Source organism: Arachis ipaensis, chromosome B07, assembly GCF_000816755.2.
Source record: "Arachis ipaensis cultivar K30076 chromosome B07, Araip1.1, whole genome shotgun sequence".
In the NCBI taxonomy this organism is placed as follows: Eukaryota; Viridiplantae; Streptophyta; class Magnoliopsida; order Fabales; family Fabaceae; genus Arachis; species Arachis ipaensis.
The window spans coordinates 97,795,129-97,822,593 of record NC_029791.2 but is presented as its reverse complement, the minus strand read 5'-3'; the positions used below and the strand labels follow the sequence as shown (position 1 = coordinate 97,822,593).

Sequence of the window (27,465 nt, the reverse complement as noted above, 5' to 3'; positions counted from 1 at the left end):
CAAAAACCTGACAATATCAATATCATCACATATTGCACGAACAACATGAAGAGATGTATTCAGTTCATATCCAATGGGTCTAGGATCCACTATGAAGACAATTTTCTTCTTCATCAACTGAGAAATCATGCTATTCGGAACAATGTAATCATCCTTTGAATAAGGAAAAAAAAAAGAATAGGTATATTAGGAAAATTCACATACCTGAACCATAAACACTAAAGTGAAAACAAGGACAATTAAATTAAATTAAAACCAAAATGATTACTTGGGAGGAATTTCCTTCGTCCATCAGAAATTCTGAGCAACTCGCTTTGAGTTTTGCATCACCTCATCATCCTCAAGTATGAAAATATTGCTGCCATTTGAATGGGAAACAATAATTTTGATGCGATACCTAAATAATGTAAACAAAAGCAAAATATACACTCAGAAACAGATGCAGAAGAAGCAACAAAGCAAAAAGAAAACTGGTACCAAAAAACACCGAGAGATAAAATACATACCTTCTTATGGCATCAACACACTCAACTCTACACAGATAACAATAAAATAAATTTCCAACATGAGAAACAGGTGCATTACACAAACAGCAGTAGTACCACCACTTCTGATGTTTCAGCACATCAATAATCTCACCGATCAAGAAACAAATCTGATCCTGTAGAGAAACAGTAATTGGTATATTATGATACATGTTTTATCATACTACACATGTTGAAACACAGTTCAGAGGGTTGAGAACATAAGCATAAATACTAACATTTCTTGATGCAGAAAAATATATTTTAGCACAAAGAATGTCAGCAAGCATCTCTTTAATGCTATGCAGTTGTATTGGAACACCAGATATGACTTGGTTGTCATAACTTCTAAGCTGTCCACACCGAGAGAAGTCTTCAAGTATTGGGCTAAAGGCCGAATCAGAACTAACATCCTTAAAATTTGGAAACAAAACATGAATTACAAAAGGAAGCCAACTTTGTAAAGTATGAGGCAAAATCATGTTGGCATGTAAAGGATAGCATTCAAAAGAACAGCCAAAGAATTAGAAACTGGTGATCAAGAAACTATATCTAAAAATGATTCCTCTAATTCATTAGTATCTAACTTAAAGAGATCGTACTAACCTTGATGCACTGATCAGACTGAAGTTTGTTGAAAAAACGTGCATCACTAATGACATTGATGATTTTAAAGGTACCACAATAACCGAGACTGTTAATCCACTTTGCTTGAACTTTGAAAACAATCTCTTTCCCAATGAGTTGATGAAAAAACTGTGGACAGTATGGGTGCTCAATTTTCTGACATAGATATTGAAAAATGATCACTAATTAATGGATGAAATTGAAGAATAAGAAATACTTATTGATAAAGTATACAAAAATAAAACTTAAGAACATTAACCATACCTCCATTTCATCTTCTAACAACAAAAACACATCAGAACAGGTTCTCCCTAATAGCTTAGTGGCTGCACTGTCTAACAAGACAAACATTCCACAAGAAGTACCATCTTCAACAAGTATCTTAATCCTGTAACTATAACCAAGAAAGTAAACATCAGATTAATCTATTTGTGAGTCTCACAAGAAGGTGATAAGTGAAGCTGACTTATATTATTGAATCATAACAGATGGAAAAAATTTTCTAAATCATAAACTGGATTTACCTGGTCAAAAAATGCTAGACCTCTCTGCCGCACAGCTGACAATGAAACACATTATCATCACCAACAATTGGATGACCACAAACACAAGAAAAGACCCACCACTCTGGATTTTCAACAATCTCTTTAATTTTTTCAACCACAAAGAATTGTCCATCCTATTAAAATAAAAAATTTATGAATTGAATGCACAAGGCCTGTCTAGAATATGGAAAAATCAATTAACATGAGTACTTCTTACATAGCACTAGAACATGTTAAAAACCTAATAGTACACACCTCATTGTTTCCCTTAAGATTAGCAATAGTCCGTATTAGCTTCCAGTCAAAAGATTCATCATCGATTACACATACTAAATCCCCATTCTCATCACTACACAGTCTACTGAAATGGTGGCTTGCGATATGGTATCTATGAAAAAAAATAATATTACAGTAAAACAATTTCAAGAAAACAGCTAGAGAGAGAGAAAGAGAGAGAGAGAGAGAGAGAGAGAGAGAGAGAGAGGAACAGAGTGAGTGAGTGAGCAATATAGAGAAAGAGAGAGAGTGAGAAACTGAGCAATAGAGAGACAGAGTGAGCAAGTGAGGAATGGAGAGAAAGGCAGAAATTGTCAGTTCATTGGGACAAAATTTCATGACTTTGAATGGAACTAACTCATTCAGAAAATTCACTGTTTCCTGCATATCACGGTTGATTGAAACCCGAGAAACATTGATCACATTTTGGAGACTAACTTTATCTACAAATCACGAAACACAATAAGAAGAAAGTAAGTCACAAAGAAACAATTCATTGGTAAACAAAAATATATAAACAAATCAAACTCAGAAATATGTGCAACATGGACAACTTTTCACCTCCATTGACTTGGATCTTGAAAGATTCTAGAATAAGAACTGGTGCTCTCTGATACTTTTTCAAACTATTGATGTCCATAAGAGCAGAACAGTCACCAACAAGAATACAGGGGATTTTCTTCCTGGGTAATCATTATAAAAAATGAGCAACAACAATAGAATAATCCAACAATAATAAAAAATATGAAAAACAGGCATAACATAATTTAAAAATAGAATAAAAAACAGAAAGGGAAGGGATACCCATCAGCAAAAACTTCAAGGACAATAACTCTCAATATCTTTCCATTAAACTCAACATCAATTTTCCTTTTCAATCCGCACAGGACCCCAACAAAATCTGTTTAGTCATAATATAGCAGAAAAGATTAAACCACGGGATACAATACCACAAGACATTTCATTCAGCTGTTATTAATCTCACTTTAAAACACCTTTATTCCAGGTCAAGTTTGAAAAAGGGAAACTTACCTATTAAGTACTCATAATGAGTGCGCTTTTGAAGAATCTCGTCCATAGAGGTTAAATTTAAACCAGGATTAGGTACGTCTCTATTTGCAGCTGCAACAACAGAGGTACTACACTTGAAAAGGATGCGGAATGATGTCTTGTAACTCTAACCAATCCACCATTAGGTATCACTGTGAAGTCAGAAATAATGAATACATTTCCTTCTTTTAACTGATGAATAAAAGTTGTGATCAAATCATGGTCAACAGTTGCTTGGACCTTGTCGTGCTGCAAATATCATATCACCATTTCTAAATATCATACCATGACACATTACACCCTAAAACTGATCACATAAACAATTTAGTTAAGTAAAAACTGAGTTTTTGATAGCACACGGGCAGACACACACACACACACACACAGAGTTTTTAAAATAGACATACTCACCTGCTTATCCATCAACACCACATGTAACAGTTTCTGCATATTTTCATTAACAATGCTAGCATCTTTCCAAATGGTCAAGATCTTAGCCTCAATACTCCAAGTTTCCTTCCATGGAGAGATTTTCTGAACAGGATCAATAGTAAGACTCATCTTATCTTATCAATAAATAAATAGTAAAGATCAAAGAATGTGGATGAAAAAAACAAATTAAAGAACAAAATAGCAGCAACAGAAAACTGTGTGGGATCTGAGATTTATCTCAATAGAAAAGAATGCAAGAGAAAAAAGACAAGTAAGGAACAAGTGATAGCTCTTGAAAAATCAACACAATACTCCATCACCTCATTACTACTTATACCAGAGGAATGAGCAAGTTTGTAAGGCAAAGCTTGTAGAATACGTTTCTCTTAGACTCCTTGGCTAGATTGATTGATTGATTGACATATGACATTCAATGTGTCCATAGGTAATTAAATTAGATTTACCCATACCTCTATATAATATAGATATCTCATATCAACTTATCTATGAATCTATATAAATCTATCTATCTATCTATAAATCTATAAATCTATAAAGAAACCATACCTAGTGATTGATCCTATCTTTGACTATATAATAATACTATTCCCAATAAGTATGACTGTTGAAATAGAAGACATGTAAACTTATTGCCCATCAGAAACATAGATCCCATTATTGAAACTGAAAATTGATAATCAACTCTTGAGCCGAATCATTAAATCAAGAAGAGCACAATAAGAAACTAAGAAGTTAGCTCAGATAAAGAACAGCAAAAATATTTTTTCCAAACCAAAAAATTAAACCTACAAAATGAAACCAAATTAGCACTGAATTAGAGAATCTACAAAATTAACTAACAGATCCAAAGTACAACCATGAATAATTAATGACATCAAACACAAAAATAACACAAGAAAAAACCTTCTCCAAACTTAAAAATGAAACGAACAAAAATTTTTACCGCCGCACGGACATGCGGATGATTCAAACGGCAACGAGAACCATAGCCACAGAATCCAGTCCTCAAATAGTAGATACAATAAGACTCATCAAACCTTTGGCAAACCCATCAGCAACAGAAGAAGCCTCACCTTTGCAAAGGAGCCAATTTTTTTCATTTTTGGAGAACCCATGATAAACGTTAGATTCTGCGGGAAACCCATTAATCAGTTTGGGAAATAATAACCCATGATAAATGTTAGGTAACGTGCTTCAAGCTTTGTGACAACTATGAAAATCTGATTTTGGGATAATTAGAAGAGACAGAAGCCCCTTGATTGATGAACAGCATCCATCGCGACTCTCATCGAATCATACAACCAACAAACAAAATCGATTACCTCAAGAGAACGGTTCCGAGCTCTGGGTACTTGGCTTTCTGATTCTGGAGAGGACGAGTGCGAGGGAGTGATTGTTCAGCTGACAGAAACAAATTCTGGTTTCATAGTGAGAAAGAAAAGGAGAGGAAGGGACCCGTAAATTAACAAAATTAAGAAAAGGGACAACATGACTTATGTGTTAATGGGAGTATGGCACCCTTGAATTGACATTTTCTTGCAAAAAAAGAAAATTAAAAAAACTGATAAGATATATATCTTTTAATAACAATTAAATTTAATGTTAGGTTGAATATATTTAAAAATAGTCATGAAAACCACTTTATTAACCAGTATCTATCTTTTTTTTTCATTTATCATTTCTTTTCATATTGATTAATAATAAATTAATTATTTCATGGGTTTATTTGAAACTGGTAAAATAAACGCATATTATTTTTTTGTAATTAAAAAGGGATTTGATTAAATACATAAAAAAAATAAAGAGATATATATTTTTTAATAACAATTAAATTTAACTTTAGGTTGAATACATTTAAAAATCGTAATGAAAACCAATGTATTAAAAAGTATCTATATTTTTTTTCACAATTATCATTTCTTTTTTAATACTGATTAATAATTGATTAATTATTGCACCAGTTTATTTGAAACTCATAAAATAAACAGATTTTTTTTGCTATAATTAAAAAAGGAATTTCATTAAATATATAAATATCATAGATATATCGACATTAGAATTGAGAAAAGACTAACATTATATTACAAATCAAACAACAATTTAAAATAGTATCTGAGCATATTACACTAAAAATCATCAAGATGATGCACAATAACAACTTAAAGTACTATCTTAACATACATATTAAACTAAAAAGCATCTAGATCTTCCACAGCTTCATGATCGCTTCCACATTGGCTAAAAGCATCTTCAACTTCAGGCATAGAATCAACCAAAACATGAATCTGAACAAAATTGAAATCCTCTCAGTTATTGATATTTTTAAATACTAATAATTGAACAAATTACAAAAACTATGCAACCAAACCTTATGCTCATTCATCTCAGCAGCAGCCTCAAAAACATTAATAACAGAGGCATCATCCCAAATTTGTTGAACAATATATACAGATCGATTCATCTCAACCCACAGGCCTAGCATCAACCATGAATACAACTTTTTTGTGCAAAAGACTTGAAATGAGTTTCAATGGAACAACTTTGCAATAAGATCCCTAAAAACAAGAAAAAAAGTTAAAAAATAGCATAATAATAATTTAGGCTTTCGTTAGGAATGTCAATAAATACAAACTAACTGTATCTATATCTATATACTAATTAAAACCACAGCTGGATAACAACCTGATTCAACTCTGGGTGATTATCCAAAAAGGTAGAGCATCTTGTCTTTATCAGTTGCACAACCTCACGATCTTTAAGAACAAATATATTGTTGCCATTTGCATGAGAAACTACAATCTTCAAGCAGAATCTTGAAAACCAGGAAAAAACAAGGAAATTTTGAGTTAACATGAAATAATAATCAGTTAGGAAAACAGAATAAAACTGAAGAACAAAATACCTTGGGACAGCATCAATGCATTGAAGCTGACATAGATCACAGGATAAAATTTGTTTATTAGCTGACACAAGAGAACCACACAAACAAGTTGAGAACCACCACTTATGATTCTTGAAAACAGATGATATAGTTCCCAGAATAAAAACAAAACCACCCTGCCAGCAAAGAAAAAATTAATACAGCATTTCAAATTTCAAATAATTTACAAAACTATCAATTACTGACTTTTTAGCATATCATGTAACAAGAATAACAAAAACAAAGAACCAAGAGATTTTATCACAAATGAGAAAAAAAATATACATTCTCAACATCAGAATAGCAGCGATTGGGTGAAATAAGATCAGTAATAATATCTTCAATAGTTTCTGATTGAATAGAATTATCACACACTACTTGAGTCTTGTAATCTTCCCCACTTCCATACTGCAAATAGGCATCGTAGATTGGTGGAAAAATCGGATCATGAAGCCTTGCCTGGGATAATTTGGTTAGAATAAGTATCGAATGCATTGATTCAGAAAAAAGAAAAATGCATGAACATGTTGTAACATAGAGTGAGAAATCATACATTCATATAATCATCAGTTGTAGCTGGTTCAGAATTATCACTAAAGACATTTACAATTTTAAAGGACCCGGAGTAATCTGGATCAACTGCAGAAAGGATTTCAACCTTGAAAACTTTATCCTCTCCAACAACATCACCAAACATTTGTGGAGAATATGACCGACAGACCTTGGGAGTTTAATATAAAAGAATCAATAAACTTGAACAAAAAAAATATAATAAATATTAAATGAGGTTCAATATGAAAGAATTCGTACTGCAAGCACACTAGGATCAACAGGGAATTCTTCGTCTATCCTGAGAAATGCTTCAGAACAGGTTTTTCCAAATAGTTTTGTTGCCGCATTATCAAGCAGAACAAACAAAACATCACACCCAGCATGGTGAATCTTTACCTGAATCCTATACCTAACACAATTAACAACCAAGAATGATAACTAAAACCAAGAAATTAAACCTGCTTAACAACACATAAAGTGAAGCATAACAGAGAACCAACCAAAAATCCAAAAGATTGAGAATTAATCTATTACATAGTAGAGTTACATATGAACCTTACTTGAGCATAACATGCTCAACACATGAACCACAAGCATCACAAAGGTAGAGATCCTCATGGTCAACAACAGCATGACCACATACACATGAGTAGTACCACCAATCTGGTTCATCCATAACTTCCTTAATTGTCCCAATTAAAAGACACAATAACTAATCTTCATAACACAAAACATATACATGAATACCAACAAAATAATCAAAGCAGCTTGTAGCTCTACAATACTCTTACCAAAACTAACCTGCTTAGGAACTCAACAGACTTAGGAATGTCTGGATTAATGAATAACCTAGAGACATTGATCACATTCTGTAGAATTACTCCACCTGCATGCAAGAATCCTACTCTATTAGCCTCAAACCATATTAAAATTAAAAGATCAGATATCAGAAAAGTAAATATTAGAGTAAAAATTCCCTGAATATGCCTGAAACTAACCTTCAATTGGTTTGATTTTAAAAGACTCGAGGACAATCAGCGGAGATCTTGGATATTTTTGTAAGTTTTCATATTCCAAAAGATCACAAGCATTTCCAAACACATTGCATTGGACCTTTTTCCTAGAGAAATAACTTTCAAAAGATCAAAAGGATGTAACTATATATTTATTGTTATAAACATAAAGCCTGGAACAAAAAAAAATTGAATGAATAGAAGATAACTACTGATATGGGAGAAAGTCAAAGACATATTACCCATGAGTAAAAACTTCTAGCACAACTGCTTTGATGAGCTTCCCATATGATGCTACATCTCTTTCTTTTCGAACACCAGTAATGATCCCAACAAAGTCTAATAATTAGATTGAAATATATACAAATTTGAATCAGGAAGCACACTTGTTAAAACAGAATACTATGATCCTAAAAGGGTAGAGCAAGAAACTTGTACAAACCAATGAGGAAATTGTGGTCCTTTGTCATTTGATCAATTTCATCTATTGATGTAAAACACAACCCGGAATGAGGTATCCTTGGAGAGACCACAGAAACAACAGAGGTCTTGTATTGGAACAAAAGTCTGAACCGATGTTTGATCACTCTGTTCAAACCAGTGTTTGGCAAAACTGTAAAATGGGTCATCAAATACAGATCACCTTCATTTAGAGACACAGCAAACTTTGATATAAGCTGATCTCTAATCGTAGCTTGGATCTTGTGTAACTGCAATTGAAAAAAAAAATGGTTAATATTTTGAATTTATTAACAAATTTTAGTATCCAAACAGCATAAAAACAATTCATTAAAAAATTAAAACAACAAAAACACATCACTTTCCAACCAAGAATGAAAATTCCCTTCAGCATACTTTAAAAAAAAAAAAAGTGGCAACAACTTAAGAAAATACTAACATAAAATAAAACTGACCTTCTCATCCATTAAGACCATATGCAACAGATTTTGAGAAGGATCCAAAGCAGGATTCTTGTGGTACCACAACTTCACAACTTTAACATGCACTTTCCATGATTCCCTCTAGGGAGTGATTTTCTCCACCAAATCAACACGATTATTCATTCCCAACATATATAGAACAACAACACCAAAAGAAGAAAATATACAGAGAAAATTTCAGAACCAATAAGAGAAGATAAACAGAGGAGTTGGAGTTATAAACTCCCAATGTTAACAAACACTAAAGCTTACAATGAAAGCTTCACATATGGGATAGAGATAGACTAATAGGCATATATAGATTGATATCCCTACACACATCATTTAGGAAGATATCACAAGTAACCAAATACTGATGGAAAAAGAGCAAAAACAATGTGGGAAGAGACCTGTTACAAATTACCAAGTACCTACCACATATAGTTGATTTGACAATTCACAATAAAGCAAGAACAGAATTTCATGAGTCAAGTATACCTAACACTACAGTAAACTTCAGTCCAATAGCATAAAGAACATGATATAAATTATAATAAGCAAAACCCCCAAGAAGAAAATTATTTTCCCGAAACACCAAAAACACAAACATATGAGAGAACCTTTGATTTAGAAAAAAAAGTAACAATCACCATGATTAGATCAGAAACCAAACAACTAAAAATTAAACGATGCATAAAGAAAACAGTAACAATTATCAGGAAAAAAAATTGAAACTGGAGAAGGAAACCAGAACGATTCAAAAGGAGGAGAATGGAACATAGACCACATATACCTCTTGAACCGCGGTGGCGACATCTGCTATCCAAATCACGGAAATGGAGATGGAGAAATGCCGCATGCACGAGAGAGAGACAGAAAGAGGAACCTTGGGGAGAGAGAACAGACGCAAATGACAGAACAACACCTTCGTGGTAGAATCGAATGGAATCGCAGAGATACCCATACTTTCTCTGCATGTGGCCAAAACCCAGGAGAGAAGAAGAAACCTCAGCCGACGGAGCCCACACGGAAATGGTGCGACGGATGCACTCAGCTTAGGGATGAAGAAGATGCGGTGAGCTCCAAAGGTCTTTTAGGGAGAAAGTGATGAATTTGGGAAAACAAAATTAATTAAACTCACATTATCTAACTTTAGTTAGGGTTATGGCTAAATTGAGAGGATTATATTAATAAAAACAAAATTCTGCAAGCAAGTATGTTAAGAGGTGCCAAGAAAAAATTGACATATGACATTATAAAAAATTCACTACTAATAATATATTTATTACTTAAATATATATGTTAGAAATAGCAAAAATAAAATAAAATAGTATGCATAGAGTATAATTTAGATTTTCATGAAATTTTTGTATGACAAATTAAAATCAAATTTGCACTGGTATTATGTGACTATTCTTTGTATAAAAAGATAAATAATTATTTTTCATTAATAAAATTATGATATTTTTTTATTGATATATTAACAATATAGTTTCTTTCAATTTATTTGGAAAAGACAATATTAGATTTCAAAAAATAAATAATCAAGTTTTTTAATAAATTTTAATACCATCAAAACCACATAATAAATTAAGAAGAGGAGCAAGTATGTTAAGAGGTGCCAAGAAAAAATTGACATATGACATTATAAAAAATTCACTACTAATAATATATTTATTACTTAAATATATATGTTAGAAATAGCAAAAATAAAATAAAATAGTGTGCATAGAGTTTAATTTAAATTTTCATGAAATTTCTGTATGACAAATTAAGATCAAATTTGCACTGGGATGACATGACTATTCTTTGTATAAAAAGATAAATAATTATTTTTCATTAATAAAATTATGATATTTTTTTTATTGATATATTAACAATATAGTTTCTTTCAATTTTTTTGGAAAAGAAAATATTAGATTTCAAAAAATAAATAATCAAGTTTTTTAATAAATTTTAATACCATCAAAACCACATAATAAATTAAGAAGAGGATATCTTTTAAATGAGCACAACAATTATCTGCTAATAGAATATCTCATATTTATATAGACCATTTTATTATATTATAAAGAAATCAAAGTTTAATATAAAAGAAGAATATTGATAAACTCTAATAAATGTATAACATTTTAGTGCAACACTTACTACTTTAAATTTCAATAGCCTAATACAAAATATTTCCTAATACAAATAATTTGTATAAAATTTAAGAGTGAAATAATATTAAACTCGGGCAAAATTATTCTACACTAAAATAAAATATTTAAAATATCAAACATCAAATTAAAATTTGACCTAAATATTAGAACCAAAATAATAATAAAAAATAGAAGACAGAAGGCACCAAGAAATTTTTATTGTAACAAAAGATATAATCTACATTAAAATCAAATTTTATTGACAATTTAAAATCAAATTTTGCATTGATATGATTTAACTTTTCCTTATAAGAAAAGATAAATAATTGTTTTTATTAATAAAATGCTCATATCTTATTCTTATTAATATATTAAGAATATACTTTGCTTATCTTTTTCTTCCGAAAAAACAATATCAAAATAAAAAAAGTAAATAAGTAAGTTTTTTAATAAAATTGAATATTTTCAAAAACATGTAATGAAATAACTTTTTCATATAAAAAAAATAACTGTATTTTAAAAAATGGCTTTTTAAACTAAAAAAAAAATCAAAATAAAATATGAAGATATGAATCATCAAAGTTATCCACTAAAGAAGAGAGTATCTTTTAAATGAGCAGACCAATTATTTACTTATACAGTATCCCATATTTATATAGACCATTTGATTACATTATATAGAAATCAAAAGTTAATATAAAAAAAGAACCTTGATAGACTCTAACAAATACATAACATTTTGGTGCATAATTAAGTACTTTAAATCCCAATAGTCTAATACAAAATATTTCCTTATACAAAGAATTTGTTTTAACTTTAAAAGTGAACAAATATTAAACTCATGCAAAATTATTCAGCACTTAAATAAAATATTTAAAATATGAAACATCAAATTAGAATCTAACCTAAATATTAGAACCAAAATAATAATAAAAAAATAGAACACAGAAGGCACTAAGAAATTCTTTTTCTAACAAAACATATAATTTAGATTAAAATCAAAATTTTTTTTAGAGATTAAAATCAAATTTGTATTGATATCATCTGACTTTTCTTTCTAACAAAATATAAATAATTATTTTTTATTAATAAAATGCCCATATTTTATTATTATATTTTTTTTATCTAGTTATATCAACAAACTAACCCAACAAGTTTAACCCATTTATTTCGATACTGATGATTAGTCAGGTGAAATTTATTGATTCGGAGTATTCTTTCTTTTTTTCTTTTAAATACAGTATATATTATGCAATTTATTTATTTATATATTTATTGGTAACGTATACTTCATTTTCTCCCCCTATACCGTCTTACATCATCATCGTCATTAATAGATTTGTGTGTTTCAATTTTCAAAGTTTCAATCACATTCACACCCAGTCTCAGTAGTCAGTGGTTATATAACATGTAAAATTGTAAACAAAATCTGAATTTTCAGTGGTTACATTACATGTATTGATATGTTTTATATTCATTTTAAAGTAAAAGATTATACTTCTCATTTTTAAAATATTATGCATTAAAATGGTGTTAATGTATATATATACTAATATATTCTATATTTATAAAACGTATGAATACTCTTCTTTCACAACATCCTTTAATTTTCACTTAATAGAAATGAATGGGTCATAAAGAATGATGCATCTAGTGCACACGAAATGCTTGAGACAATTTTAAACATACCCCAAAGAAGATGTCCCTCTATAAAGAAGATATACACGAAATTAAAACTATAAATTACACAGATAAGACTGAAACATATAACAAAAAAATACATTATATCTTATCAAACACTTTCTTAAATACAACGTTTTCAGTCCTGGCAGCATCAACTAATCCTTCATCACAAAGTAAAATCTTAAGACCATTTCTATTCCTAACTCGGGAAAGAGCTACATAAAGCTGACCGTGAGAAAACACAGGACAACGCAAGAACAATCCGACTGTTGATAATGTCTGACCCTGGCTTTTGTTGATTGTCATTGCAAACAACAAAGAAACCGGAAATTGACGACGTTGGAATTTAAAGGGTATAACCGTATCACTAGGAATCATATTCATTCTAGTGATAAAAACTTTATCCCCAACATTGCTACCAGAAACAATATCGGCACCGATCACATTTGTCCCTAGATCTCGCATAACAAGTCGAGTCCCATTACACAAACCCCCAGCTGGATCAATATTCCTCAACAAAATAATAGGCACGCCTATTTTCAACTTCAACAAATGATTAGGTAGACCAGAACACCTAATCTGATTCAAGAATTCAACAGTTATCCAATCAACATCAACATCAGAATAGGCATCACTACCACATATCGAATCAGCACTGAGATAATTTTTCTCCTCACCGGGCAACAAGTCAACTATATAATTGTTTATCTCTTCAACATTGTCGACAGTCGGAGCGAGTATTGCCCTATCTTGGAAAAAACTTGGATCACAAAAATTCTAAACCAAATTCGGATAGATTGTATTTACAATATCTTCCACTGGATTTTCCAAGACAGGAATGATTAGATTAGAAGGAATATCAACAAAAAGTTTATCGTTGACCACTGTTCCACATCGACCTTCACCAATTTGAAGTATCCAATCTGAAAACGACCTTAACTCCTGAGCAGTTGATTGTTCCGATCCGATTGCTAACCTCATATTTTTTGTCAATTGCAAAACTTCGCAATATTTCCAAATGATAGAAGAATTTATGGAAGCCATGACAATCTCAGCACGCGAACCTTTTGGAATAACTGGCAAGACCTGCCTGAAATCACCACCCAGAACGACCACCTTCCCACCAAAAGGTAAATCTTTATTCCTATCAGAGTTTGAAACCATTATATCACGCAACGTCCTATCAAGCGCTTCAAATGCTAATTTGTTAGTCATTGGTGCCTCATCCCAAAAAATAAAATCGGCCAATCGAAATACCTCAGCTTTTGGACTGTCCTTCTTAATCTGGCAAACAGTGTCTTCAGTCAGGTCAACAGGAATATTGAACATAGAATGCGCCGTCTTACCACCAGGTAACAACAAAGAAGCAATACCACTAGAAGCAACATTTATAACAATCTTTTTCTCAGATCGCAATCTAGCTGACAAAACTCTGTATAAAAAAGTTTTTCCAGTGCCACCAAACCTGTACACAAAAAAGAATCCATCCCTCTTATTCGAAACACAGTCAATAATTTTATCGTAGACCACCCTCTATTCTTCATTTAACTTTAAGATATTTGCATCGTGCTCACGAGACAAAGAAACAGTATCATACTACAACTCACGCAACAGCATCAAATTGCTAAATTGAGAGACTAAAGAGTTATTAGGAACCGGCATGCCAGCATAATTTCTCAATGATTTTCCATTACTCTGCAATAGTCTCTCAATCTCCAACAAACAAAATGTTTGTAACTCGTCCTGACTCATAGTTAGATCTACGTTTAACAATAATTAATAAATATTAGCACCATAATATAACTTCTCTACTGTGTGCATGCGTGTGTGCCTACCTATCTTGTAATAAATTCACGACGAACAAAAATCTTACCAGGATATTGCAGCTCGTGTCTTCTGCGGTAAAGAATATCATCAGACAAATAAGTCCAAGTTTGCTCCCAAACTAACAAAGGTCTTCCCATGGAACCAGATAACAGCAACATCACAAAAAGCCTCCTTAGCTGTGCAGCTGACGCTAACTCGGCGACTTCCTTAATAGCAGAAACATACTCCTTATCATCTATCAAGAATCCCATGGCGGAACATGCCTCTTGAAATGTATCATAAGTAACACCATTCACGGTTCTTATTCTTCGAAAGCTGGTACAACCTCTTTGAACATTCAAAAGCATCCGCATGTAGAAAAGTTCACCAGATGAGGGATGAGCAAAACTCAATCTTCCAATTGAGAATCCCCTCTGTCTTGGCTTCCACTCCCTGCTCCTCAAACAATAGACAAATTTGCCTGGATATTCAATATATGTTAGAGACCGCCCTTCCGAGAACCGCCTGTTGGCCATCATCCAACCCGTAAACATCGTCAGCAAATCTTTGTTGCGCAAATAAACATGAGTAGTGATATCAGCATCATCGAATACAACATGTTGCTGGTTAGGCAAGTGAAAAGTCAACCTCTGTACCGACGGCCATCTTTGATAAATATCGTAAGCAAAAATTCTCCACATGGATTCAGACGGTGACAAATAACGACAATCGTAATACTGTTTGATCTCATCAACCACCTGAGAAGATTCACCAACATCATATCTTTCTCCAACAGTTGCGGTCACCCGATCCGGACCCTTGTTAACATACTTAAATAGATACTTAATCACGTTTGACTTGTTACAGAACTCGAGATTTATGTGAGCCTGATATTTCATTAACAACAGTGGATTATAGGGCACAACAAATCTGTTGTCGATATCGACATCGTTGATCTTCACTGTGACACCCATATTACGACGTCTATATATTGGATAGCCATCTTCATCAAAGCTCGTTTGGTCAACGAATCTTTTCGGATAAAATTTTGAGCACTTACCATCTTTCATGCAAGGAGAACTCGGTCTAAGTGGACCACAGGGACCATGGATCATGTACTTGGTGACGACATTATAAAGAGATGGAAATTTCTGGGGATTGGGTAGCTCGGCACAGATGAATTCATCAACAATTTCAACACTTTGTAAGTTGCTTTCCCCGTTAAGCCAGAGTAACATATGTGCATACGGTAGACCTCTTTTTTGGAACTCAATAGTATACATACCTAAAAAATACAAAAAAATCCTGAAGAAGCCAGACAACTACATGTCCGAAGACAACTGACAGAAATTGAAATGCTAACCGAGAAAAGAACTTACCTGCATTAAGTGGACCAAAAAACACACCTTCCTTGAGATCACTAAGGAGGCACTTCAACTTGGCATGAAAGACACGACAAGAGATATCAGGACGATCAGCGATTGGAATTCGCTCTCGCTCCGTGAACCGCTGAAACTCAGGTCAATTTGGATTACACGTAATAGTGAGGAATAAATCTGAATACCCAAATGTTTGCAAATCGCCATGGCATTCTGACAACGGTTAAACATATAACGTCTACCACCAGTGAAGGAAGAAGGCAAAATGATTCGTGTCCCAATTGAAGAAGCCTCGTCATCGCCACGACGCATAGCCTCCTCTATTCCTTGAAGGACTTCTCCTCTAATTGTACTTTGCTTCATTCTAATCTCATACAACCTCTGGGACTCAATCATGGTGAAACAATCAACAACAAATTGTTGAAACAACCGCCTACACTTGTGAATAATTCCATCTTCGTGTTCCCTAATCTGGAGACGTAAACATATGAATTCCCTGAGGGAAACTCTTGTTCTCCTTCCAGGAACATATCCAAGCTGTTGACCTCGATAACCAATGTTTAGCTGATAACCATCCTCGCCATATGGAAACAACAGAGGATACTGTAAGGGCCAATATAGAGCATGAGTTTCATATATACGTTGCAACCAACCACCAGTAGATCGAACAATAATGTCACGACCATGGTCCGACGAATCAAAATCTCCAACAATCAAAGCAGCAACTTCATCGCAAGAGGGAGCACTATACATTCTTCGATCAACGTTCCGTTGCGAATACAACTTCAATGAGAAAATCTCAGATGGATGACACTCATAGAATTCTTTAACTCTTCGAAAAGACTGTGCTATGACATTATGGATATCGATCATTTGCAACAACTTAGTTATCAATTCTTTATCTATCTCAGATGTTTGCCTAAAACAAAAATATATTAACCACAAAAAATATATTTAAAAACCACACAGAATACAATTGTAACATATTTTCATATTAAAAATATTTTATTAGCAAAAAATAACTAATAGCATATTATAACAGGACCAAAACACAGTATAACTATGAAGTCACAGCTATAAACCTATTTTCCAATACATATAACAATAAAACATCAGGAAAATACAACAAAAATGCTAAACAACAAAGTTTCAAACACACATACCCAAAAATTTGCTGCCTATGCATTATCTCATGCTGAGTGTCGTATACGTATAACTGCGCAAATTTAGGCTTCTCACCAGCATCTGGGAGCAAACTTCCAATCCGATGATAATTTTGACCACTTATTATAAACTGTGGTGGACCCCTCTCATCATTCACTGAATCCAATACCTTACTGCCAAGAGATGTGAAGGCAAACATACTATTATAAGATCGAATATTTTTTTGGAAGTACAAACTCTTGCTATCATGTCCATTGATCAAATCATATAACAGATCTGAGGACTTTTGGAGATAAGGTAACTGAATTTTTCCCTTTGAGCAACAAACAGTAAAAATAGGACGATTAACCGTAGAATCTCTTTCAACACGTTCTAATAACCAAAAACACGCGCCACAAATTGAACATTCATAGTTAGGGTCACCAACATCAAGGCAACCTGCTAGACATAAAATCGAGAAAAATATACACAACAATAAAAGAACCTCATCTGAATTATATGACACGAAATAAATTCAACACAACATGAATAAACCATTAGCATAAAGATATTATATAGACTAAATACTTGACTCATTTGAATGTTGTGAGAAGAATATATCACAAAATACTATTTTTATTTTACACTAACTGAATAACATCTCATGACATAATCACAGTCGGATGTTTTAACACTAAATAAATAAGGAGTCTATTTTACTATTCTTCAATAATATATGATTTAAGAAAGAGAGCGTACCTTGTATCTCACTTTGCAAGAACAGAGGATGATCAATAACAGAACCAACTTGACTGAATGAATTTATGGAAGGATCATATATTTCTGATTGGTCTATATCATCCATTTTGATTTAAAATAAGACAAACTTATGTAAAGATATATTCGACAACCAAATATAAAAAAGAAAATATTCATGTAATAAAAAATCAATTAATTATCTAATAATGAACATGTAAGGTAAACATTACAAATATAATAAAGTATGAAAATGAATAAAAATTAAAGATTTATTTATCAACTAAGTAAATATAAATAAATCTAAATGCATATTCAAGAACAATTTCATTTTTGCTAACATTAGAATAGACTTTGTTTTATTATTTTAATCACTGATACTAACTATTTTAGACACTAATGGCTCAATCGGTCCTTAGAATTTTCTAACATTTTAGAACAAGTGCATATATTGTTGTTTTTAATGTAGAACTACTGATTATGACATTTTTTTAATGTAGAACTACTGATTATGACATAAAACCATAGCTATAAGAATCAGACCGGATCTGCCGGTTCGGCCGGAAAATCGATGAATCATTCGAACTGGTAGTCTAGCCGGGTCAGGTTTAGGTTTGAACCGAGGAAGGATGTGAACCGCGTAAAATCAGCCGGTTCTTCAAAAAGCGGACAAAACCAGCCAATTCGATCCAATCCGTGAACAGGCCAATCCTATGGTGCTAACAACAAATGCAACTCTTGGGTGGTCCAGAAGCATTTGAATATTGGATCGAATATTAAAAAATGCTTGCAATGGGTATTGAACCCACTTGTGCTTGCTAGGCAAGCATAAGGGATACCACCAACCTGCTGTGTTAAGAATAGACTTAATTGTCACTTTATTCAATTTTTGACTATTTTATATCTTTTATTGACGTACAACCAGTTCTATCGGTTCAACAAACGACTCACCGGTTGAACCAATGAACTAGTGATACAGTAACCTGACTGGTTCGATAACCAATTAAATTATGAGAAATACACATAAAACTAAAAAACTTTCAACAAATACCCTTGGTCTATTGTTTAGCTAAAAAATTTAACTAATTAACTAATTACATGATTCCAATCACATAACCAACAAACTTTTCATATTGTTGAAGACAAAAATAAACACTAATTAAACAATTTAATAACCTCTACTCCTTGTGTATGTTTGAAAGAACTATATAAATTAAACCTATCTACTGATCTAAATGATTCAATAAAGAATTTTATAATGGCATTAATTATGTTTACCACATATGATAGCTGGTCAGGCTTACGGTAGGTAATCTAATTACCTTCAATAACTGTACGCTTTGAATCAATTATTAAGTACTTCAAAAACTTTCAGCCATGTAAACAACAACAACTAAACAATTTCACGATTACGTTACCTAATTTAATAACAACTTATCACAATTTAGGGTTATTATAATTACCTTACATCATGTTTGATTCTACAAATATTAATTGAGTTGTCAAATTAAAAAGAGACCAAGTACAGAAGTCTAGACATATGTTTAACTAGAAATTCTCTGGGCTACTAATAGTTAAAATAACCCTTTTAGGTGTAACAGCATAAAAAAACAATAATAAATGACTTAAATACATTTGCTATTACATATAAACCAAAGAAACTTAAAATATAATTTAACAGAAAAGAATCGAACTGGAATAAAATACTTAAATATATTATTATACCTGACAAAATAAGATTTGAACTCTGATTAACATTCTAGGACACCTCAAATAAATTTTCTAAAACATAAGAAGAAATAGAGACATTGGAAACATATAAAATAAAAAGATAGATTATTAGAAACACAAAGATTAAATACAAAAAATATAAAGAGAGCAATAAAAATTACCCATATAATCATTCAAAGAGAGAACAGGCATCGAGGAATCAAGGATCTCTAAAGCATTACAAAACAAAACAAAAAAATTACAAACAGTCGCATATATATCAAATCACTAAAAATTGGAGTATAAACCACTAAAAATATCATGAAACTCAATTCAGAACTGACCTCTTGCATTTCGATGATGAGTTTGTGTTCGTTTTCTTTTCAAACAATTTCGCCTATACTCTCTAGCACGAACTGAGTTATGAGACATCTTTGTTACTCGTACTAAACATAAAAAAAGGTTGAAACATGAAAACCAAGGAGTAACCCTAATTCATTGAAAAGAGAGATGCACATCGTTAAGTTCCTATAAGCAACAAATGAAAAAAAACGGGGGGGAGGAGGGGAATGGATGGGGGCAAAAGATGTGAAACACACCAACAAAAAACTCATATAACCATGCACACCTTTGATAACAGACAAAATGAAGGAAATAAAGTATTATAATGAACACCAATAACTAATCGACATCAACATCAACATGAAAAGATAAAATTGTACAACAATAAACAAATACAAAATAAGAACTGCTGCATTTCATTAAAATTTCACTGATAGTGATCTACACAAATACATATGGCTATCTCCCCTATGATAAGGAGGATTCCAACATCTGACTACATATCCTAGTATGTAACCTAAAGAGGGTACAACATTGAAAATGTGTCCAATCCCTAGCAAAGTCACTATTACAAAAGGAGGAGTTGAGAATAGACATACTTGGCACATTACCCGAGCCATCACAAAAGAAAAACCCCTATATCTGACAATCCTATTTGTTGGACACAATCCAAAAAAGTCAAATCAAAATACCATCCAGCCAGCATGATTACATGTCCATCTATTTGGAATCACAAGCCTTCCTAAATACTTATAGATAAACTATATAAGACACCTACACCTAGACACAGCAGCTCAATTCCACACCTTCAATCAAACTCCATTAACCTTGGCAACCTTGAACCCACGCCCATCTGCATCAACAGCAGCCTCTTCAAATTGAGGATTCAAATTCCTCTTACCCTTGGAGGTGACAACATGATTTTCATGGGTAAGCTTCTCTCCATTTTGCGAAGGTGCTTCAAGAACATCGGACAACAGCTCCTATGACAAAGAAATTAAAAAAACATATGAATCTCACTCAAGAATGCAAATTACAATTAGAAACAGCACACATAAGAATGAGGAAAAAAATATTATACATAAGCACCTGAGTTTCTTTTTCTGCTGAGCTAAGCAATATATCCAATTCAGCAGAAAGATCATCACTAACAGTATCATTGCTGGGAGTTTTGTCTTCTTTTCCATGCTCACCATCAATTAAGCCAACAAACTCAGTCCCCCCGGAAACAACAGGCTATTTTTCAGCCAAAAAATCTATAAGAACGGGGGATTTACACAAAATCCCAGAACACTCACCAGCATCTTTCTCACTTTTGATAAAACTATTAGAAGACTCCTTCTTAATACCAACATCCGCTTTTCCACGAGGAACAGATTTGTGTAAATCATGCTCCTATTCATATGCCATAAGAGTTTAAAAATACATAAGACCATAATAGAAATTGACCACAGCACAATAAAGAAACAAAATATATGAAATTAATGATGAATTAACGGGATCTAAAAACATTTGTATGTATATCTAACCTTTTTTGGAGTAGACTCATCATCAGCATCATAATTAGGAAGTTCAAACATCGCAATAATGGTGGAATCATCACAAATTCTCCTAACTCGGAAAGTCCCATAAAATGTATCATGTGGGACACATTTGGTATCAACCTTGAGCAGCAACTTTCCAATGAGCCCTTGGAGTATGGGAGGATAAGTATCCCCACATATAAGCTATTTTGAAAGTAACACATAAGAAATATAGAGTTTGAATAAGGAACATGCCATCATCTAAAGTGAACAACACATGAAAGAAAACTAACAACATACACTTGCATCTCTTTGAACCTCAGTAAACAAGTCAGCACATGATTTCTTAAGCAAATAAGAAGCCTCACGATCAAAGAGAAGGAAAATACCCTCCCCAGTATGATCTTCAACTGTTACTTTAATTTTAAATCTGGAGAGAGAAAAAAAAGGGGGAACACAATCATTCAAATACATAATACCAAGAAACCTTATTTTTATAAACAATCCACTTTACAAAATGAGAACACATTTTCAACAAAAATTCTGACCTTGGAGTGACATTAGTTATGTGCTTCAAACAAAAATCACAGTAATAGGCACCATTTTGAGGATAGATACCCTTTCCACACACACAAGCAGAATACCACCAACCTCCATCCTCAACAATACCTTGGATTGCACCAAAAATGATAAAAGAACCCTCCTATCCAATGGGCATTTCAAAGTTAATTAACAACATGAATGAAAAAACAGATCTGGAAATCCTTGTTTGATTTTCTTTTTCGCTCATTTGTGTATAAAACAAACAGAAACACAACTAACTCAAAAGAAGACAACCTGATTGCTATCTTGAAGCTCTTCAATAGTGCATTTTCTAGTTAAACGCATGAAATCATCTTCCAAGGAGAGAACTTTACCCTCAATTGTAATAAACAGTGACTGGGTACCACTGACACCTTACTCAATCATACTAAAAAAAATTAATGCAAATAGTTGTACTTGTTACTCCAGATTGCTTGTAAATAAAAAATACAGTAAACATCAACAAAATAAAGCATGCTAACATCTGCCTAAATTCAACAACTTCAGAAATATCAGGATTAAATAACATTTGAGTGGCATACATCACATTTTGAAGACCTACTTGACCTACACAGAAACAAAGAAAGAGTCTAGCAAAACTTTATTGGAGACAACACCTAGAGCAGCCATGAGATGTACAGAAAAAAAAAAACAACAACATACCCCTAAAGAACTTGACTTTTGCAAGTTGAATGACTACAACAGGCTGCTCCACATACCCAGAGGCAAGGAAATGATTTACTTGATTAACATAATCCCCAAACAATGCACATCGCACTGTAAGACTGAAACTCAAAAGATGACAAAGAATCAAACAGAAAATAAGCAAAAAAGATAATTAAAAGATAAAGAGAAAGCACCATAAATGACTTAAGGAACATACTCTTTTGAAGTTAATTCCAATGCAATCATTTTCACAATTTTTCCCTCTTTTGCATATTCTTTCTCTTCTCCGACTGAAGTTAAAAGACCAATGACATCTATTCCAAATAAACACAACCTATTAACTATTCAAAGGATTTGTTTAAAAAACTTCAATAACAGAACAGTAGGAAGATATACACACCAACTAAAAAATCATAATCTTGGGTCATGTTCAGCAGCTCAGAAAAAGGAAACATGTTGAAACAAGTCTTAGGGATAACATCTTCATCAACAGCTACAACAGTGGTTCGGTGAAGGAAAACCAATTTGAATTCATGAGAAGTTGCTCTATAACTACCATGATTTGACACAATAGCAAAATATGTCATTCTATAAACTTGTCCTTCAACTATATGATCCCTAAACCTATTAAGGAGTGGTTTCTTGACTGTAGCTTGAATTTTTTCACACTAGAAATGGAACAAAAGAACAAATCAGATTAATGAAACACATAATTTAAATTTGAAAACTTAAAAAACAGCAAGTAAGACCATATTTAAAAGAGAAGCTAATAGGGGCTAACATGCTCATCAAGGAGAATCATCTCCATTGAGTTAGGAACCTCATGGTTACCAAAAGAGAGTACAACCCAAAGCCTTAGAACCCTAACTTTCAGCTTCCAAGCCTCTCTAGGAGGATGCATCTTAGAAATCATATCAAATGGTGGAGGCATTGCAGTAAAAAGAAAGGAGATAAAGAGACTTGATGAAATAGATCAAAATGTAAATAGTAAAATTATAAAATAAATATAGCTTAGGAGCAAATACAACACATCAGAATGTTTGTGCATTCAATGTGCTTTACCAACCATCCTTTTATAGAAAAAATCCAGGACACAATCTCACCTTTTTGAATTCAAATCAAATTGAGGAGGGAAATGGAGGGTAGTGGAGTTGAATAACCAAATTTTTCATTTAATGAGCAACAAGAAATGAATCAATTGATATCAATCACATCACCACTAACCAAATAGGTTAGATAGAAAGCCCATACCATGATAGGCATTCCCACATTCTCATCCCATTTAATGGAACATAGACAACTAATCATAGCAGCAAAAGCTGAAACAACACAAAAATAGGAAAAAGAAGTGATACTTTCGAGAAATAATAAAATAGGCAGTCACCAACTACCCTCAACAATGATTCTAGTGATGGCAATTAGAGTTGGTAAATGTCTTAGGTAGGGATACATTAGAAAAAGCAGCTAAATGGGAACAAAAGTATAAACAAACATGAATAAAAATCTGTCAATCACATCAACATTCATGAAATGGATGATAATGAAACCTCATACTAGTGCTGGATACTTTTTTTTTTTGGCTAACGACATGTGGTAGTTAGACAAACAACAACATGAACCCATTCTACTTGCACAAGCGCATTCTTTTCTCAATGAACCTCTTAACTTGAGGACAAGGAGGTGTATGTCCATCCAACAGCTGAGATATGAAACATATTTAACACAATCAACAGAAAAATGTAATCCAATTCAGTTGAACTTCAAAAAGAAATAAATAAACAACAGGCTACACATCAATTTTTGTGATTCACATCACCACTAATAGAATAGATTAGGTACGAAACCCATTTTTTCATAATCATCAAGACAACCCACATGCAACCAGAAACACAAATAGTGGAGTATGCCATAATTTTTTTCTCTAATTATCAATAGAAAATAGGCATGGAAAAAATTGTGAAAATTAGTTAAACTTTGGGGCAGTCCTAGTAACACAAATAGTGGAATGATACCATCTTACTCTAACAAAGCCACTTCCTTTGTGAATCACATCTCAAATTCAGCACAAAAATCCCATGTCTTTTCAAGAGGTGAAATACAAAACAATTTTTACATAAATAAATAATTAAAGAAATAGACAATGAAATTGAATTGAATAACCAAATCTTTCATTCAATCAGGAAAAAGCTATTAATCAATTCATATCAATCACATCACCACTCACCAAATAGGTTAGATAGAAAGCCCATACCTTGATAGGCATTCCCACATTATCATCTCCATTCAATGGCATAGAGACAACTAATCATAGGAGCAAAATCTGAACCAACACAAAAACAGTAAAAAAAGTCAAACTTTCAAGAAATCAAGAAATAGGGATCAGAAATTGAGATATGAGACCACAACTACTACAGTAAACCTACACGTCATAAGACCATAGGGAAGGCAGTAATCATATACCCCAAACAATGATTCTACTCATGACAATGAGAATTGGTATAAATTGGTTAGATAAGGATACATTCAAAACATTAGATGAGTGGGAAAAAAAAGTATAGACAAACATGAGTAAAAATCTCTCAATGACATAAACATTCATGCAAGGGATGAGATTGAAACCTCATACATTGATAATGATTCCCAAATTTCGAATTATCAAATGAAGAATATACAGCACAACCTTATTATGTATCCATACCACATTTTCATGGGAATACTACATCAAACATAGATAACGGGACATGTTTCTGTATACAAAAAACAGTTTAAAAACTCAAGAGATTTCTTGAACATACAGAAACTAAAAAATTTAAAAAGATATTCATGAAAAAAACAAAACACATGCAACAAACAATATAACAGGTAACAAAATGGAGATCTGATAATGAGTTCAAACTGAAAGTTAACACCAACCCCCAAAAATTGTAACCAAGAAGATAAACCCACAAAAGAATTGAATAACCAAATCTTTCATTTAATGAGGAAGAAGCTATGAACCAATTCAAATCAATCACATCACAACTCACCAAATAGGTTAGATAGAAAGCCCATACCTTGATAGCCATTCCCACATTCTCATCAACATTCAATAGCACATAGATAACTAATCATAGCAGCAAAAGCAGAACCAACACAAAAACAGGAAAAATAACTGAACCTTTGGAGAAATCTAAAAATAGGGACCAAAAATTGAGATATCACACCTCACCTACTACAATCCAGCTACATGTCACTAGACCACATGGAAGGCAGTCACCAACTACCCCAAACAATGATTCTAGCGATGGCAATCAGAGTTGGTAAATGTGTTAGGTAGGGATACATTCAAAACAGCAGATAAAACGGAACAAAAGCATACACAAACATGAATAAAAATCAGTCAATCACATCAACATTCATGAAAAGGATCAGACTGAAACCTCATACCTTGATAATGATTCCAAAATTTCCAGTTTCCAATAAAAAAATATCTATAGCACAACCTTATTAGGTGTGGAGAACACAGTTTCATGGGGAGACCAACTGCTGGATACTTTTTTCTTTGGCTAAACACATGTGCTAGTTAGAAAAAGAACACCATGAAGCCATTTTACTGGCAGAAGGGCATTCTTTTCTGAATGAACCTCTTAACTTGGGGCCAAGGAGGTGTATGTCCATCCAACAGCTAAAATATAAACAAAAATTTAACACAATCAACAGAATTTTTACATAAATAATAAAAAAAACTGACAATGCAATTGAGTTGAGAAAAATAATCTTTCATTCAATGAGGAAGATGCTATGAATCAATTCATATCAATCACATCAATAGTCACCAAATGGGTTAAATAGAAAGCCCATACCTTGATAGGCATTACCACATTCTGATCTCTATTCAATGGCATAGAGACAACTAATAATAGGAGCAAAACATGAACCAACACAAAAACACAGAAAACAAGTGAAACTTTCAATAAATCAAGAAATAGGGACCAGAAATTGAGATATGAGACCATACCAACTACAGTGCATCTACACGCCATAAGACCATAGCGAAGGCAGTAATCAAGTACCGGAAACAATGATTCTACTCATGACTATAACAGTTGGCAAATATGTTAGGTAAGGATACATTGAAAACAGAAGATGCGTGGAAAAAAAAAGTATATACAAACATGAGTAAAATTCTCTCAATGACATCAACATTCAAAAAAGGGATGAGATTGAATGTAGAAAATTAAAAAAATAAAAATATATTCATGAAAAGCACAACACACATGCTACAAACAAGTGAACAGGTAAGAAAAGCACATCTGATAATGAGTTCAAAATGAAACTTAACAGCAAATCCCAAAAAATGTAACCAAGAACATGAACCCACAAAAAAAACGAAATCAGAAACACAATTTGCAAATTAGAAATTCACAATGCAATTGAGAAAAAAACTGACAATGCAATTGAGTTGAAAAAAAATAATCTTTCATTCAATGAGGAAGATGCTATGAATCAATTCATATCAATCACATCAATACTCACCAAATGGGTTAAATAGAAAGCCCATACCTTGATAGGCATTCCCACATTCTGATCTCCATTCAATGGCATAGAGACAACCAATCATAGGAGTAAAACATGAACCAAGACAAAAACAGGAAAAACAAGTGAAACTTTCAATAAATCAAGAAATAGGGACCAGAAATTGAGATATGAGACCATACCAACTACAGTGCATCTACACGTCATAAGACCATAGGGAAGGCAGTAATCAAGTACCCCAAACAATGATTCTACTCATGACTATAACAGTTGGCAAATATGTTAGGTAAGGATACATTGAAAACAGGAGATGGGTGAAAAAAAAAGTATATACAAACA

General features: G+C 32.6%; 5 protein-coding genes across 12 annotated transcripts; all 5 read right to left on the bottom strand.

The window, feature by feature from the left end:
- On the bottom strand, positions 215-3,977 carry LOC107607483. 2 transcript variants are annotated; one of them, XM_021106073.1, is made up of 11 exons: positions 3,434-3,977; positions 3,005-3,271; positions 2,777-2,873; positions 2,534-2,655; positions 2,331-2,415; positions 1,952-2,084; positions 1,676-1,830; positions 1,416-1,545; positions 1,131-1,307; positions 507-937; positions 216-397 (listed from the first exon to the last, which is right to left on the bottom strand). In XM_021106073.1, the coding sequence occupies exons 2-7, from the start codon at positions 3,048-3,050 to the stop codon at positions 1,690-1,692; spliced, it is 624 nt and encodes a 207-aa protein (XP_020961732.1). In that variant the 5' UTR covers positions 3,051-3,271; positions 3,434-3,977; the 3' UTR covers positions 216-397; positions 507-937; positions 1,131-1,307; positions 1,416-1,545; positions 1,676-1,689. The 2 variants fall into 2 exon arrangements, with proteins under 2 accessions (XP_020961731.1, XP_020961732.1); XM_021106072.1 differs by having other exon boundaries at positions 215-397; positions 507-1,307.
- Positions 5,543-7,640, bottom strand: LOC110264684. Its single transcript, XM_021106756.1, has 8 exons — positions 7,508-7,640; positions 7,206-7,356; positions 6,949-7,116; positions 6,681-6,854; positions 6,378-6,532; positions 6,158-6,287; positions 5,844-6,030; positions 5,543-5,760 (listed from the first exon to the last, which is right to left on the bottom strand). The coding sequence occupies exons 1-7, from the start codon at positions 7,621-7,623 to the stop codon at positions 5,938-5,940; spliced, it is 987 nt and encodes a 328-aa protein (XP_020962415.1). The 5' UTR covers positions 7,624-7,640; the 3' UTR covers positions 5,543-5,760; positions 5,844-5,937.
- Positions 7,631-10,091, bottom strand: LOC107607482. The gene is made up of 7 exons (XM_021107891.1): positions 8,875-10,091; positions 8,604-8,670; positions 8,403-8,444; positions 8,203-8,299; positions 7,946-8,067; positions 7,749-7,833; positions 7,631-7,664 (listed from the first exon to the last, which is right to left on the bottom strand). The coding sequence occupies exons 1-7, from the start codon at positions 8,893-8,895 to the stop codon at positions 7,631-7,633; spliced, it is 468 nt and encodes a 155-aa protein (XP_020963550.1). The 5' UTR covers positions 8,896-10,091.
- LOC107607481 lies at positions 12,804-17,897 on the bottom strand. The gene is made up of 8 exons (XM_016309430.1): positions 17,792-17,897; positions 17,053-17,491; positions 16,094-16,808; positions 15,890-16,019; positions 14,578-15,795; positions 14,305-14,464; positions 13,512-14,169; positions 12,804-13,481 (listed from the first exon to the last, which is right to left on the bottom strand). The coding sequence occupies exons 1-8, from the start codon at positions 17,895-17,897 to the stop codon at positions 12,804-12,806; spliced, it is 4,104 nt and encodes a 1,367-aa protein (XP_016164916.1).
- Positions 20,232-27,055, bottom strand: LOC107607480. 7 transcript variants are annotated; one of them, XR_002350178.1, is made up of 11 exons: positions 26,454-27,055; positions 24,863-26,275; positions 23,863-24,310; positions 23,012-23,279; positions 22,829-22,925; positions 22,609-22,730; positions 21,912-22,066; positions 21,664-21,793; positions 21,370-21,567; positions 20,930-21,235; positions 20,232-20,823 (listed from the first exon to the last, which is right to left on the bottom strand). XR_002350178.1 is itself a non-coding variant. In XM_021106067.1 (10 exons), exons 5-9 carry the CDS (start codon positions 22,249-22,251, stop codon positions 21,077-21,079), a joined length of 693 nt encoding a protein of 230 aa, XP_020961726.1. In that variant the 5' UTR covers positions 22,252-22,333; positions 22,609-22,730; positions 22,829-22,925; positions 24,836-26,275; positions 26,454-27,013; the 3' UTR covers positions 20,232-20,823; positions 20,930-21,076. The 7 variants fall into 7 exon arrangements, 6 of the variants coding, with proteins under 6 accessions (XP_020961726.1, XP_020961727.1, XP_020961728.1 ...); XM_021106067.1 differs by lacking the exons at positions 23,012-23,279; positions 23,863-24,310 and adding an exon at positions 22,201-22,333 and having other exon boundaries at positions 24,836-26,275; positions 26,454-27,013; XM_021106068.1 differs by lacking the exons at positions 23,012-23,279; positions 23,863-24,310 and adding an exon at positions 22,201-22,333 and having other exon boundaries at positions 26,454-27,013.

Coding starts and splice junctions, on each gene's coding strand:
- LOC107607483 (XM_021106072.1), bottom strand. CDS start 3,050: ATGGACGAGATTCTTCAAAAGCGCACTCATTATGAGTACTTAATAG. Junction 2,416..2,533: donor CAAGATCCAAGTCAATGGAG/GTGAAAAGTTGT, acceptor CGTGATTTGTAG/ATAAAGTTAGTCTCCAAAAT. Junction 1,831..1,951: donor ATCTTAAGGGAAACAATGAG/GTGTGTACTATT, acceptor TTATTTTAATAG/GATGGACAATTCTTTGTGGT.
- LOC107607480 (XM_021106067.1), bottom strand. CDS start 22,251: ATGCGTTTAACTAGAAAATGCACTATTGAAGAGCTTCAAGATAGCAAT. Junction 21,794..21,911: donor ATAACTAATGTCACTCCAAG/GTCAGAATTTTT, acceptor TTCTCTCTCCAG/ATTTAAAATTAAAGTAACAG. Junction 21,568..21,663: donor AGGTTCAAAGAGATGCAAGT/GTATGTTGTTAG, acceptor CTTTCAAAATAG/CTTATATGTGGGGATACTTA.
- LOC107607481 (XM_016309430.1), bottom strand. CDS start 17,897: ATGGATGATATAGACCAATCAGAAATATATGATCCTTCCATAAATTCA. Junction 16,809..17,052: donor CATAGGCAGCAAATTTTTGG/GTATGTGTGTTT, acceptor TTTTTGTTTTAG/GCAAACATCTGAGATAGATA. Junction 14,465..14,577: donor ACACGAGCTGCAATATCCTG/GTAAGATTTTTG, acceptor TGTTAAACGTAG/ATCTAACTATGAGTCAGGAC.
- LOC107607482 (XM_021107891.1), bottom strand. CDS start 8,895: ATGGTCTTAATGGATGAGAAG. Junction 8,445..8,603: donor TGCTGTGTCTCTAAATGAAG/GTGATCTGTATT, acceptor TTACATCAATAG/ATGAAATTGATCAAATGACA. Junction 7,834..7,945: donor TAAAATCAAACCAATTGAAG/GTTAGTTTCAGG, acceptor TCTTGCATGCAG/GTGGAGTAATTCTACAGAAT.
- LOC110264684 (XM_021106756.1), bottom strand. CDS start 7,623: ATGGATGAACCAGATTGGTGGTACTACTCATGTGTATGTGGTCATGCT. Junction 6,533..6,680: donor GCTATTCTGATGTTGAGAAT/GTATATTTTTTT, acceptor CTTTGCTGGCAG/GGTGGTTTTGTTTTTATTCT. Junction 6,288..6,377: donor TGCATTGATGCTGTCCCAAG/GTATTTTGTTCT, acceptor CTGGTTTTCAAG/ATTCTGCTTGAAGATTGTAG.